General features: G+C 38.7%; 1 protein-coding gene across 2 annotated transcripts in view; it reads right to left on the bottom strand.

Annotated features, from left to right (window-relative positions):
* Nucleotides 1-3,848: 3,848 nt before the first annotated feature.
* PPM1D (protein phosphatase, Mg2+/Mn2+ dependent 1D) overlaps nt 3,849-14,946 on the bottom strand; it is a 40,600-nt gene continuing 29,502 nt past the window's right edge. For both annotated transcript variants that reach the window (XM_032871857.1, XM_032871858.1), the window contains exons 4-6: nt 11,491-11,681; nt 9,300-9,542; nt 3,849-5,335 (exon numbers count right to left, since the gene is read on the bottom strand). In XM_032871857.1, the coding sequence (XP_032727748.1) occupies nt 4,778-5,335; nt 9,300-9,542; nt 11,491-11,681 (992 nt within the window). In that variant the 3' untranslated portion in view covers nt 3,849-4,777. The remainder of the gene's footprint in view (nt 5,336-9,299; nt 9,543-11,490; nt 11,682-14,946) is intronic.

Genomic DNA, 14,946 nt, shown 5'->3' with positions numbered 1-14,946 from the left:
CCCCCCAGAGGAACTTAACTTGCAAAGCCTAGATACAAGGGAGAGTCAGGCCAGGTGAAGACATCCAATCAGAGGGGCATGCATATATTTACTGAGGTGAGATCCCATTGGCCACCTGTGTGTGGGTGGGGCTCAACCACCCCTATAAAGGTTAGTCTGCGAGGCTGAGGCTGGGGGAGGAGTAGAAGAGTCCTCAGAGCCAGGAGAGCTGTCAGAGCTCTTGTAAGAGCCGTCAGAGCCATCAGAGCTCTTGTCAGAGCCGTCAGAGCTCTTGTCAGAGCTGTCAGAACCGTCAGAGCTCTTATAAGAGCTGTCAGAGCCGACAGAGTTCTTGTAAGAGCCGTAAGAGCCGTCAGAGCTCTTATAAGAGCCGTCAGAGTTGTCAGAGCTCTTGTCAGAGCTGTCAGAGCCGTGAGCTGCCAGCAGCCCCACCGCCCCAAGCCGTGGCCTCGCTGGAGCAGCCCCTGTCCAGGGAGCAGCCCTGTCTGGGGAGCAGCCTCGTCCAGAGCGGCCACGTTGGGAGCGGCCTTGCCGGGGTCGTCGCCACCTTTTCGTAAGAGACAGCCCTGACCGGTCAGTTTGATTCTTGATGCTTGGTGTGAAATAAAGCTTTGCTTGACCTTCGCTTTGTATCAGTCTCATTCCTTTGATCACGGACCCCAACATTAACTAATATATTGTGAGAAGCCCTACAGGGCACACGTGACAAGTAACTGAGGCCTCCTACCAACACATATCCTCCAGGCCCTAGTGACACCTTTAGATGACTGTGGCCCTGCTTGGGCCCTACATGATTCTGTAACCGAGCTTAGTGGTTCCCAGATTCTGAACACTCAGAAACTTGAAGATGTTTGTTGTTTAAGGCTACTAAATTCTGAGGTATTACACAGCAGTATGTAACTAACACATATTTTAATCTTTGAGGCACATGGTAGAGAACTGTTTTACAAAATACTGAGAAGAACCAGTGTGTGGATGTGATATTGTGATATAATAGGAAACACGTATTTTGACCTTTGTCCCAGGATCCTGGCTAGAACATCTAAAACCTTTGTGATTTCTTAGGTGATAAAGGCGCTAGGAACAACTTTTTTTTTTTTTTAAAGATTTTATTTATTTATTTGACAGAGATCACAAGTAGGCAGAGAGGTAGGCAGAGAGAGAGAGAGAGAGGAGGAAGCAGGCTCCCCGCTGAGCAGAGAGCCCCATGTGGGGCTCGATCCCAGAATCCTGAGATCATGACCTGAGCCGAAGGCAGCGGCTTTAACCCACTGAGCCACCCAGGCGCCCCGCTAGGAACAACTTTTATCTTTGGTCACTGACTCTTATTCCTTACAAAGGTCCTAAATCCCCTGGAATTTCTCCAGTACAAACATCTTTTGTTTTAATGAGATAACTTTCTCAGTGGGCTCACTAACATACACCCTTTTTCCTGGGAGGGAGGAGTTTCAGATTAATAACTGATCACACCTAAATGATAAAGCCTCTATAAAAATCCCTTAAGTATGGGATTCAGAGCTTCCAGGTTGGTGAACACACATGCAGTGAGGGTGGTTCACCCCAAGCCAATGGGATCGGAGGCTCCTCTGCTTGGAGCTGTTCTGGACCTTACCTGGTGTTATCTTTTTTTTTTTTTTCTAGAAAGATCTTTTGTAACTTTTGTATATAATAAACCAGTAAATGTTTCCCTGAATTCCTGTGAGCTGTTCTAGCAAAAAATTACCAGACTTGAGGGGGTTGTGCAAACCGATTTACAGCCAGTCGATCAGAAATGTATGACAACCTAGGACTTGGAATTGGTTTCTGAAGTGAGGGCAGTCTTGTGACACTGAGGCCTTAACTTGTGGGATCTGGTGATAACTCTAAGTGTCAGAACTGAATTGAATTGTAGGACACCCTGCTAATGTCTACAGAAAATTGGAGAATCGCTTGGTGTAGGAAATCTTACATATCTGATGTATGTGAGTAAAGAAGAAATGTTTTCCTTTCAGCGGACATGGTTAAATAATGCAGTTAAATAACTTATATCCATAGATCGGAATACTAAAGATTGAGGAGGCTCTGCGAAATACTGAGAGAAAAATCTTCATAATTAAGAAGTAAACACCTCTTGCATGTCTGTGCATAGATTATCACAAGATGAGGGAAATGCTGGCTGCCTCCAGAACTGAGGAGGGAATTTCCCATAATGTATTTCATTATCATTTCATAATCATAAATTTCCCATAATGTATTATACTACTGATCTACATCACATAGGCAAATAAAATTAGAAAAGACAAACATTAAAACATTACTTTTGATTGCATAATATCTTCAGCTCCTTAAAGAATAGGCCTAAACACAATCCTAGGAACAGATACAGAAAAGGGCTAATATTAGCATTTGCAGTTATGTCTTCAACCAAAAATGTTTCTAGTATTAATAGCTACTACTATCTGGAATTGGGGCTCCATTGCACTAAAAATGTGATCTAGGAAAGAGTAACATTTTCACATTAAAAACTGATTTGAAAAAAAAGATTACATTGGCATGCTTGGGTGGCTCAGCTGGTTAAGCGTCTGCATTGGGCTCGGGTCATGATCCCAGAGTACTGGGATGAGTCCTGCACGAAGCTCCTTCCTCAGCAGGAAGCCTGCTTCTCCTTCTGCCTGCTGCTCACCTTGCTTGTACTGATAAATCTTTTTAAAAAAGTATCAGAAAAATAAAGATTACATAATCCATTATTCTAATCAAGTGGAAATTTTAATTTCATGTAGACACAGGATTTACAATAACTGGCAGAAAAAGTAAAAATGGCTAAATGAATTTTAATATACATTCAGATTTGTTGAATTTCTAGTTGGTGCACCTAAGATGGTAACACAGGTCTAAAAGATGGGAAAGAAACAAAAAATTAAAAAATAATAAAGGATGGAAAAACCCTTCACAATAAATCAACTTCTAAAGTGTCTACTAGGGGGCGCCTGGGTGGCTCAGTAGTTAAGCATCTGCCTTTGTTTGGCTCAGGGCATGATCCACAGAAAGCCTGCTTCTCCCTCTCCCACACCCCTTGCTTGTGTTCCCTCCCTGGCTGTGTCTCTGTCAAATAAATAAATAAAATCTTAAAAAAAAAAAAAAAAGTATCTATTAGTGGCTGTATCGCTGTCTTGGAAAGATCTGGAAAACAAACTCTTCAGTGTGCCTGGGTGGCTCAGTCGGTAAAGCGTCTGCCTTCTACTCAAGTCATGATCTCGGCGTCCTGGGATTGAGCCCCACACCAGGCTCCCTGCTCAGTGGGGAGTCTGCTTCTCCTTATCCCCCCATTCATACGTTCTCTAATAAATAAAACCCTAAAAAAAAAAAAAATCCCTCTTAGGTAACTATAAATCCTTCTTAAGGAACTAGCCACAGTTGTTTTACCTGGACCCCTGGTTCTCAATCTTGTTACTGAAAACTGGTATGCTCGAGTTGCGCAGTTCCCAGCATACTGTGGATATTGAATGCATGAATTAACTCTTCAATCTCTTAGTAAAAGGTCTTCTAAATTAATAAATTTAAATTTTTTCTTATTGTAGAACAATTCATCACACCAAAATGACACTACGTGTCTTGGTTTTTTCCTGTATTATTAAGTGCAACATAGTATCTCATCAAATGTTTATAAGCCATAACTAGCTTCACCATATTCTTAACCATATTCTATTGTTGGATATTTAGCCTGTTTCAATGTATTCTAAATTAAAATTAAAAAGTGAAGAGTGCAAAAATAAACATTACATATATTTTTAAGTTGTTACTCTAAAGCATGATCAAGGCAAAACACAAAGTTTGTATCATTAAAACAAACCAACAAAAATCCAGCAACATCAGGAACAGTTCACTGATTTATTAGATGAACAAACATATATCCATATAATCAATGAAAACTGTATGATATATAAAATAATTTAAGAAATGTTGGGAATTAGCAGCACCATCCGTTATTGAAATAGCAAGAAAAACCTCACATATTTTATGCAAACACGAGAAAAGAATAACTACTTTAAGACCTAATAATGCCACTGAGTGTCTGGGATGATTGAGAAGGAGACCTTTTTAGGCAAACACACCGCCTTTTTCTCCAAAGATTTGGGGAGTATATCTGATGATTAAGGTTTCAGAAAATGCTACTGAATTAAGAGATACTGCATAGAATTTTAATTAGAACAGGGAGACTAACACCAAGCTACTTTGAGCATGGCTCAACACTTTTGCTATGAAAAATTTAGTTCTGAATTATGAAATTAGAAATAAAAAATAATTTTTAAAAGACACTAGCTGTCTCTAAGAAACATTAAGTGGAACACAGATCACTATGAAAATACCTCACTTTTCCAGTTTGCTTAATAATTTACTTTAAAAAGTTGTGTAGTTTTCATCACAAGTTACTTATACAAATTTCTTAAGAAGCATTTTTAAAAGTTTAAATGTATTTCTAAAATCTAATAGATTCTTTTGATTTTTTTTAACCTTTAGCCCTGTTGTTACATTTACTGTGTATCAGAGTAAGAGACTGAGTTTGTGTGAAGTATACAAATTTACACACATTTTACAGCAACTTACACCCTAACATCTACAAAATTCACATTTATAATACAAGCAAGTACAAGGCCAAGATAAAACTGTTGAATTCCAAAAAGTCAAACTGTATACTATTTTTATTTTGTCCCTTTAAAAAAAGTTCAAGTTCCGCACCAACTTCAAAAAGCCCTCTTAAATCCCAAGTTTGGAAAAAAAACATTTTTTCAGATACATTTCAGCAGACACAAACAGTTTTTCTGTGCTGATGAAGTAAAGGATTTCCAATTTTCTTCTGGCCCCGAAGTCTGCGTCGCATGCTAAGTTTAACAGAGTTCTTTCGCTGTGAGCTGGTGGGGAGGCTTGCAGGCTGAGCACCACTACTTCGACTTAAACCATTTCGTCTGTGCTTCTTCATGAGAGGGCCAGAATTGGATTCTTCCAATGTCCTTTTAAAGTTTGCTGGAGGGGTTCTTTCAACTTCTTGGGCTTTCATTTGACCTGGAGTTGACATCTTTACATTTTTTTGGTCCATGATGGCATTTGTTGAATTGGTAGGCACAAGGCCAACTGACAGGCTATTATTCAAAGAATCATGTATCCTTAAAGTCAGGGCTTTAGTGCAATTTTCTTCAAGTGGCTCTGGATCTTTTGAGAGTATGACTGTCGGCTGGACATTCCCTCGAGCTACCTCCGCTGGGACTTCTACATAATTCTCTGAGAAGGCATTACTACGAATAAGGGCAGGTACATGGTCCTTAGAGTTCAGCCGTGGCCATGGGTCCTCCTCCAGCGACTAAAAAACAAGAAAGGTAAGCCAAATAAATAATTTATCATAGAATTCAGCTTAATCATTAGGAGACAAGATGAAGTTTCAATAGAATAAGTGAAAAATTTGGTTGGTTGGTTGATTTCCTACTTATTTTTTTCTATATTCTCATTTCTGAATATTCAGTAGTAGAGAAAATGTAAACTGCAACATTAAAGCAATAATGTCATACTGCAAACTCATATTGTTGCTTTGTACCTATCTCCCAAACACTAGAGACTGTTCTAGAACTTGAGAAAAGCAGGATGTCTGAGAAACTAGAGAACATGGCTGGGGCAACTCTCAAAGAAATAAATGAAAATTATATGGAAACTTTCAGGTATTCTTTTTTTAAAAGCTTGACGGGTCATTTAGATATGCACCACTCGTTTAGATACAGTGTCCTAGATCTACATATACTCAGAATATTTTTCCTATCAAACCCAAATCTCTCATAGTACTAATACTTTATAAAATCATTAATAGTTCCTCAAGAACAGAGTTTAAGCATAAATACTGTCTTCCTCAAGTACATAACATTTCCCTCAAATCTTTTTCTCCTTTAATCAAATCATTTATTAAAATATTAATATATTCTGAAGTAAACCCTTTTGTAGAAGGATAAATGAAAGCATATTATCTGGTCTTCCTCTGATATAAAAATCCCTTAGAAATAAACGCCTTTCAAAAAAACGCTATAGAAAAGTATACTTATAAAAGAATGTTTCCTTTAATGGTTCTAGAATTGAGAAGAAAAGGGAAATTTAAGCCACCCAAAAGCATTTCAATCTCACCATAAACATGAACATGCTTTAGTGGAAAAAAATGTATTGACTTTAGGTCAACTAGAAGCTGGAGATGAGAAACCCCAGTTCCTAATTTGGGACTGCCTCAGAAAGATTGCTGCTGCTGCTGCTGTTTTTTGTGGGTTTTTTTCTTTTTTTACTAGGAAAATACTCTTTCTTTCTGCAGTCATTGATTCATTTATTTCTTTTACATTGCATAGTTTACTGAAACCACAATTCTTCTTATCTGTTTTATTTTATATTTTAAAGATTTTTTTTATTTGACAGAGAAGTAAGAGAGAGCCAAAGAGCACAAGCGGGAGGGAATGGCAGAGGGAAAAAGAGAAGAAAGCTCCCTGATGAGAAGGGAACCCACCCCCCCAAATGCAGGGCTCCATCTCAGGACCCTGGGATCATGACCTGAGCCAAGGGCAGACACTTAACCAACTGAGCCACCCAGCCCCTTTTCTTATCTGTTTTAACACTGACTAGGTGTTAGGTAGCAACCTTGTTTCAAAGTATCAGTGTTGAGAAAGGGTAACAAGATAGTCTTCATTCCAGAATATTTACATATGGCTTTCAAAAATATCAGCAAGAGATGTATGTGAGTTCATCCTTTTGCAATAGGTTGATTCCAATACCTACCCTGGTCACAAGCATGTTCTGGATAATCACAGAAAACTATACCTACTCATAAGAAATTGTTGAGCCAGAGTTTGTCCTGCTTTAATAAAGAAAAAAGGATTTACAGTAAGATCAGGCAGACAGAGAAGGCCCCCTACTACCAGTCACATCACTAAATTAGGCAAAAGAAAGTAATAAACCAAGCCACTGTTAGGAATAGAACATGCTGCTCTAGCTTGTAAAACAAGGTTAGATATTAGATGGAATTCCTTTATAAAAGAAAACCAATGGAACAATTTCAGAGTTAATACGATTTATTTTAATTTCTGTTGTGTTCTTTTTATTTTATTTTTTTAAAGACTTTATTTATTTGAGAGAGAGAGAGAAAAAGAAATGGGGAGGCTCAGAAGGGAAGAAGGAGAGAGGGGAGCAGACACCCCACTGAGCAGGAAGACCAATACAGGGCTCGATGCAGGACTCTATTCCAGGACCCAGAGATCATGATCTGAGTCAAAAACACCCACATAACCAACTAAACCACCCAGGTGCTCCTGTTCTGTCTTTTTAAATTCACAAGATTGTTATTCTGACACTACATGTGTGCTGACTTTTCTTCCCCCACTTCCTTCTTGAACTTTCCCTTTTCCTGCTCTTTTTATTGGCATTCTGCGGGAATACACTGCATCTGTTAGCACAGGCAATTGCTCAGACTTCTCAGACTCATCCCAGATGAATTACCTGTATTGCTAAATCTTTTTACATGTACATAAAATGTAATATTGAGAAATTACCTCCTAAAAACACAAACTTTAAAAGTTTTACTACTTCAGAGATCAACTTCCTTGCTCCACCAATTTTATAATCCAACATTAAATCTAACTGAAAATTGTGCCTAGAACACAACTGAAACTAAATGTTAATTTTCTGAAAGAACTCCCTTCCTCATTCCTCCTTCCAATAACTCTTGGCTTATTAAAAAAAGAGCTATATTGGGGTGTCTGGGTGGCTCAGTCAGTTAAATGTCTGCCTTCGGCTCAGGTCATGATCCAGCCCCTCATCGGGCTCCCTGCTCAGCAGGGAACCTGCTTTTCCCTCTCCCTGCTGCTCCCCCTGCTTGTGCAATCTCTCTCACTCTCTGTCATTTAAACAAATAAAATCTAAAATAACAAAAAGCTAAATTTAGTTTCGCCCTAAAGAAAGGACAGAGAAAAATGTGTGCCAGAGTAATATATCACTTAAACAGAGGTATTTCTACCATATTCATCCCAAAACAAAGATCTGACTACTTGTATACCTTGGGATCCATACAGAAGCTGACATGTCTATAAATAGATAAACCTAGTCTCAAATGCCTTCTCTAAATGTGGGAAAGTATTAAAAGCTAAGCTGACCAAAATGTCATTCTATTTATCTAGATGTTACTAAATATGGGATTATTTTACCAAGAAAATAAATCAAGAGATTACATGTGTAGTTGTGGTTGTCAATTAAGATAAAACAATTTCTTGGGCAGAGATTTGTCTTTATTTACTTGTTAGGTCAGAGCTAACATCACTAATTATTCTGAATGGCTCCAAATATTTTCCTATATTTTGGTGGGGCCAACTGGTTAACTACCAATGCCTAAATATAAGTTAGTGTATACATAAATCTCCTTATCTTTATTATTATTAGATCATTATGTCTCCAGATTTTCAGAAATAATTTAAAAAACATTTTATATAGGGGCCTCTGGGTGGCTCAGTGGATTGGGTGATTGACTCTTGGTTTTAGCTCAGGTTGTGAGATTGAGCCTGGCATTGGGCTCCGCATTGGGCGTGGAGCCTGCTGAAGATTCTCTCGCTCCCTATTCCCCTCTGCCCCTCACTCACACATGTTCTCTCTCAAAAATACAAAAATAAAAGCACATTCTCAGAAGTCCCACGTATAACAAAGCAGTTATCAGTATTACTAATTTTTAGTAGGAAAATACTGGGATGAAATCATAAAAAGGGAAATAGAGTACCATTTAAATTTACTTCACAGCATATCTTAAACTCATTCAAAATTATCTAAGAAGAGGAATAATGTTTCTTGTCCATGTTATTAGACAACCAGTTCTAAGATCTGGTATCCTAAGGTCCACTTCAATCTGTATGTCTGCATGATCTTATCCAAATTGCTTAATCTCTCAGTCTTATCTGTAAGATGGAATAATATCTGCACTAGTTACCCATTCCATTTATGAGGTTCAAATGAAATATATACGAAAGTACTTCACAAACTTAAATGTTTATAAATGTTCATAGTATTAGAAGGGGATTGTTAAAATATTGTTATGTACATTCCTTTCTATTAAGCACTGTGCACACACCTGGCATGCAGAACAGTACTGATGGGAAGATGAATCAATGATAGTAAGTTACATGACAAAGATCCATCACTTTCTTGAACCTAGTTCAAATCCAAAATCCTATGATACAAAGAATCTGAAAAACTTTTCAGGCAATTCTAACTAAAGAAATTCTATTAAAAAACCTCGAATACTATAGAGAACTGTATACCTTGACTGGCGGTGTAGAACATGGAGAAGGAGTCATCACGCAGGTTTCTTGACTATTATACGAAGGACTATCAGTCAGGTTCAGATAGAGCTCATCTTCACTGGTGAAATTTCCCTGGCTGTCCACTCCTGGAGAAATGCAGATCACTATAGCACTAGTATTATCTGCTCGAAGCATACGCTGCCTCCAGCGGCCTAGTGCTCGATTCACAAGCATTTTGGCACAAGATTGTCCATGTTCACCCTGTATTTAAAAGAACAAAGAGAAAAAAAAAAAAGAACAAAGAGAGAGAAGGTTAACAACTCAGATTTAGTTCCCACTACATCTGTATCAAATTAAAAACAAAGTACTCAATATGGCTCACATAAATAAAATTTCCTAAATTTCAAACATTATCCATAGACCCCATAACTATGTTAAGAGTATTGCTCTAATTTTTTTTAAATAATAAGACAAGGCCTTATCCTGTGGTTAAGTTCCACCTGTGTTTTTATCTTTTTAGTAGCAAGAAACTCAGTCTTCACTGTAATAGGAAAAGTTATACAGAAGTTATCTAAAATGGAAAGTAAACATCAAGTTATTACAGATTAACAATTTGCAAACGAGATAATCAGGCATGGCAAAAACAAAAAACAAAAAGCAACCAAAAAAACCATCATTGCAAAGGGCCAATCTTCTCCTCAAATAAGAGCTTCTACAAATCAATGTCAATAAAATTTTGTCAAAGAATATGAACAAAATTCAGAGACAAGAAAATATAAACAACTGTTAAATATATACAATTGACCCTTGAACAATAGGGGGTGTTGGAGGTGCCAACTCCCCCATACAAATGAAAGTCCATGTATAACTTTTGATTCCCCTCAAACTTAACTACTAATAGCCTACTGTTGACCACAAGTCTTACCAATAAAATTAAGTTGATTAGCATATATTTTGTATATTATCTGTATTATATACTGTATTCTTACAATAAAGCTAGGGAAAAAAATTATAAAGAAGAGAAAATACCTGTACGGTGCTGTATATACCTAAGAGAAATGAAAACATATCCATACAAAAATTTGTATGTGAATGTTCACAAAAGTCATTCATAAGAGCCCCAAAGTGCAAACAACCCAAATATCCATCAACTGGTAAATGGATGGATAATTAAATGTTGTATATCCGTTGATGGAAAATTATTCAGCCCTAACAAGGAATAAAGTACTTTTATTTACAAGCAACATGGATGAACCTTGAAAATATTATGCTTAAGTGAAAGAAGTCAAATACGGAGGTCACATATTATATGATCTCTTTACATGAAATATCCAAAACAGGCCAATATAAAGAGAGACAGAAAGATCAGTGGTTGCCAGTGGGTGGGGATAACAGGAGACAGTGAATGACTACTGACAATTATGGGTTTTGGAGGCAGTGATAAAAATGTTCTGGAATGAGATAGTGGTAACGGCTGCACAACTTAGAGAATATAGTAAGAACCACTGAGTTAGTTATACATTTTTTTTTAAGAGGATTTTTTTTTAAGGTTTTATTTATTTATTTGATAGAAGATACAGCAAGAGAGGGAACACAAGCAGGGGGAGTGGGAGAGGGAGAAACGGGCTTCCCACTGAGCAGGGAGCCCAATGCGGGGCTCGATCCCAGGACTCTGGGATCAGGACCCAAGCCAAAGGCAGACACTTAACAACTGAGCCACCCAGGCGCCCCTGAGTTATACATTTTAAAAAGGTAAAATTTTGGGCACCTCGGTGGCTCAGTTGGTTAAGCAACTGCCTTTGGCTCAGGTCATGATCCCACGGATCCTGCTTCTCTCTGTCTCCCTCTGCCTGCCACTACCCCCTGCTTGTGTGGTCTCTCTCTCTGTCAAATAAATAAAATCTTAAAATAAAATAAAATAAAAAATAAAAAAGGTAAAATTTGTGGTATATGAATTATATCTCAATTTTTTAAAAAGGATTAACGAGGTTTCATAGGTCATTAAGGGCTATTCATAACAAAGTCTGTGGTTGTGTGTTTATCTAATTTATATCCTGTCTCATTCCCCTTATGAGCTGCAAAGTTTGTTTTACGTAATTCTAGAGCCAGGCAAATGGAATACCTACTCAAAGTGAACGTCCTTAGACCTATGACAAAGTAGCAGAACAATGTATAGACAACAATATCAAATTATTGAGTTACTTCTCACCATCAAGTATTTCTTCTCCTCTTGGTCCTGGCACATTGAGATGGCATCTTGCGGTGGAATCATATTCCAAAGTCCATCACTCCCCAAGATAATATACTTGTGCTTCTGGGGGTCAAGAGTGTGGACACTTGTGTCTGGTTCAGGTGACACCACAAACTCACCACTGAAGAAATCATAGCTCCACAAATCACCTGGGGGGGGCAGAAATAAGAAGCAAGAAGTGTTATTTCCAGGCTAGTAATATTTTGTCAACAGATTAAAGGAGAGAATCTACACATTCATCAAAATAGATGCAGGAAAGCAATTGATAACATTCAAAATACATACCCGATTTAAGGAAAAAAACCAAACTGGGGCGCCGGGTGACTCAATGGGTTGAGCCTCTGCCTTCAGCTCAGGTCATGATCTCAGGGTCTTGGGATCTAGCCCCACATCAGGCTCTTTGGTCGGTGGGGAGCCTGCTTCCCCCTCTCTCTCTGCCTGCCTCTCTGCCTACTTGTAATCTCTCTCTCTCTGTCAAATAAATAAATAAGATCTTAAAAATAAAATAAAATAAAATAAGAACTACTTGGGGCACCTGGTGGCACAGTCAGTTGAGTGTCTGACTCTTGCTTTAGGTCCAGGTCTTGATCTCAGGGTCGTGGGATCAAGCCCTGCGACAGGATTCCCACTCCATGGGGAGTCTGCTAGAGATTCTTTATCCCTTCTCCGTCTCCCTCTACACACCTCCTAGCTTATGCTCTCTCTTTCTCTCTCTCTCTCAAATAAAGAAATCTTTAAAAAAGGGGGAAAGTGGGGTGCTTGGGTGGCTCAATGGGTTAAGCCTCTGCCTTCAGCTCAGGTTATGATCTAAGGGTCCTGGGATCGAGCCCCACATCGGGCTCTCTGCTTGGCGGGGAGCATGCTTCCCCCTTTTCTCTGCATGCCTCTCTGCCTATTTGTGATCTCTCTCTCTGTCAAATAAATAAATAAAATCTTTTTTAAAAAGTTGGGGGAGGGAGGGAGGAAGTGAGGAAGGGAACTCTTACTTTTCTGCGATACATAAGACAAAGTTAAGTGGAGCAATCTAACTTTTTTTTTACTCCCCCAAACTGGGAAAAGAATAGACAAAAAGAAGAAAACATTAATCTCTGTCTCTTTTGTTTGTTGTGAACACTCTGGGTAAAGACCTAAATTACAAGCAAAAGGTTTAGGGCACCTGGGTGGCTCAGTTAGTTAAGCATCTGTCTGCCTCAGGTCATGATCCCAGGGTCCTGGGATTGAGCCCCAAGTCAGGCTCCCTGCTCAATGGGGAGCATGCTTCTCCCTTTCCCCTCTGCTCTCTCTCTCAAATAAAGACAGAAAGAAAATATTTTAAACCAAATAAAAGCAAAAGGTTTTCAGACAAGAGAGTGGTTTTAGCACTCTTTCAGCAGGTCTGACTTGCTGCTAACCAAGAGGAAATCTCTTTGTCCTTTCTCTGCCTTACTTAAACTTCCCTTCATTAGGTCCTATCAAAAGTATTGTCCAATTAAAACACATTCACAGTCTAAGGGACAAGTAATTCAAATCAATTGCTCTACTTTAAAACAGCAAAATTCATTGTCAAATGAGCCCCTTGAAAGGTAAAGTGGCAATTCATCTCTCAGAGTAGCAAAAAAAAAACACACATGGGGCACCTGGCTGGCTCAGTTACTGGAGTGTGCCACTCTTGATCTTGGTGTTGCAGGTTCAAGCCCCCACACTGGGCATACAGATTACGTAAAATTAATATCTTAAAAAAAACAAAAACAAAACATGCAACCACTAAAAGCTAATTATAATCCAAGTAAACTCACAAAGATGCATTTACTTCTTTTTCCCTTTTTTTTTTTTTGAAGTTTTATTTATAATCTTTTCAGTATCTTTCTTTATAAGCTTATGGATTCTCACGACTCTGAGATCATGACCTGAGCTGAAACCAAGAGTTGGACACAACTGACTAAGCCACCCCGGTGCCCCTTTTATTATTGTTTTAGTGCTCAAGTGGCTTTAAATTTGCCAGTGAAATTTCCTGGAATGTGAATTTTTAACAAACTCACTAGGTGAGTTGTATTCATAGTCAGATTTAAGAACATATGACATAGGCACAGTTCCCTTATTTAATCAGTTTAGAGAATCCTGGCTTTACCCGAGATAAAATGAGCAACGATCAGAACTGGGCCTTGAATTAAGTGTTTCTATCATTGGTCTATTGTTTGTACACCAAAATAGGATCAAAGAATATCATTCCTGCAGTAAAGGGAGAGCCTTTGGACATTGCGGCAAATGTTAGTTGTCTCCTTGATGACCATTTCCCTTTTGTCCTTAGTAGGAGCACTGGAAGGACACCAGAGGAAAAAAAGGCCTTTCTTCTGGTTTCAGTATGTTCTCTGCTGGTTTCTGTGACACATGGCAGCCCACAGTGCACAGGATACCCAGTAGTCTTTACCTCTAGTGAGTTTTAACATTTTCCCCCCACTCCGTGGGTGGCTTCCCACAAAGCACTTCCAAAGAACCTCAATTCATCTACTCTTTAAACTGCAACCAATGGGCACCTGGGTGACTCAGTTATTAAATGTCGACCTTCGGCTCAGGTCATGATCCCAGCGTCCCGGGATCGAGCCCTGCGGCAGGCTCCTTGCTCAGTGGGGAGCCTGCTTCTCCCTTTCCCTCTACCCCTCCCCTTGCTTGAGTTCCCTCTGTCACTGTCTCTCTGTCAAATAAATAAATAATATCTTTAAACTGCGACCAAAATCATCCCTTGAAAACATAAATTTAAGGGGTGCCTGGGTGGCTCAGTCGGTTAAGCACCTGCCTTCAGCTCAGGTCATGATCTCAGAGTCCTTGGATCAATCCCCAGATCAGGCTCCCTGCTTGCAAGGAAACTCTTCTCCCTCTCTTCCTTGCTCATGCTCTCTCTTGCTATCTCTCTCTCTCTCTCTCTCTCAAATACATAAATACAATCTTTAAATAAAAAATAAAACATATTTAAGATGGATGGTGATGGCTGCAAAACACTGTGTAAATGAAGTTAATACCACCACTGACTTGTAAACTTAAAATGGTTAAGATAGTAAAATTATGTATCTTTGCCATAATTAAAAACATACATACACCCAAATTTAGTTGTTTCCACTCCCACTCTGCAATAGCTTAGTCTTATTCCTAAGATACAACTCTTAACTACAATCTAAAAAAAAGTCATTTTATCTATGCCTCTTATTCTCATATCTCTGTTCCAGCTACACTGGCCTTCGTCAGAGTTCCTTATTATACTCACCTTCCTTCCTCTTATCAGAGCTGCTTGCAGATGCAGCTCCTATGCTTAGAACACACATTCTTCCTCTCTTAACAACTAGTAATTCTTCAAACTTCAGCTCAGTATCAAATATCTCTTGCCTCTCCAGCTAGGTATAATACCCTTATTTTAAGTTCTCATTAGCACATATCGAAGTA

Source organism: Lontra canadensis, unplaced genomic scaffold (assembly GCF_010015895.1).
Source record: "Lontra canadensis isolate GAN:19392208 unplaced genomic scaffold, GSC_riverotter_1.0 scaffold43, whole genome shotgun sequence".
Lineage (NCBI taxonomy): Eukaryota > Metazoa > Chordata > Mammalia > Carnivora > Mustelidae > Lontra > Lontra canadensis.
This window is presented reverse-complemented; position numbering and strand designations above follow the sequence as displayed.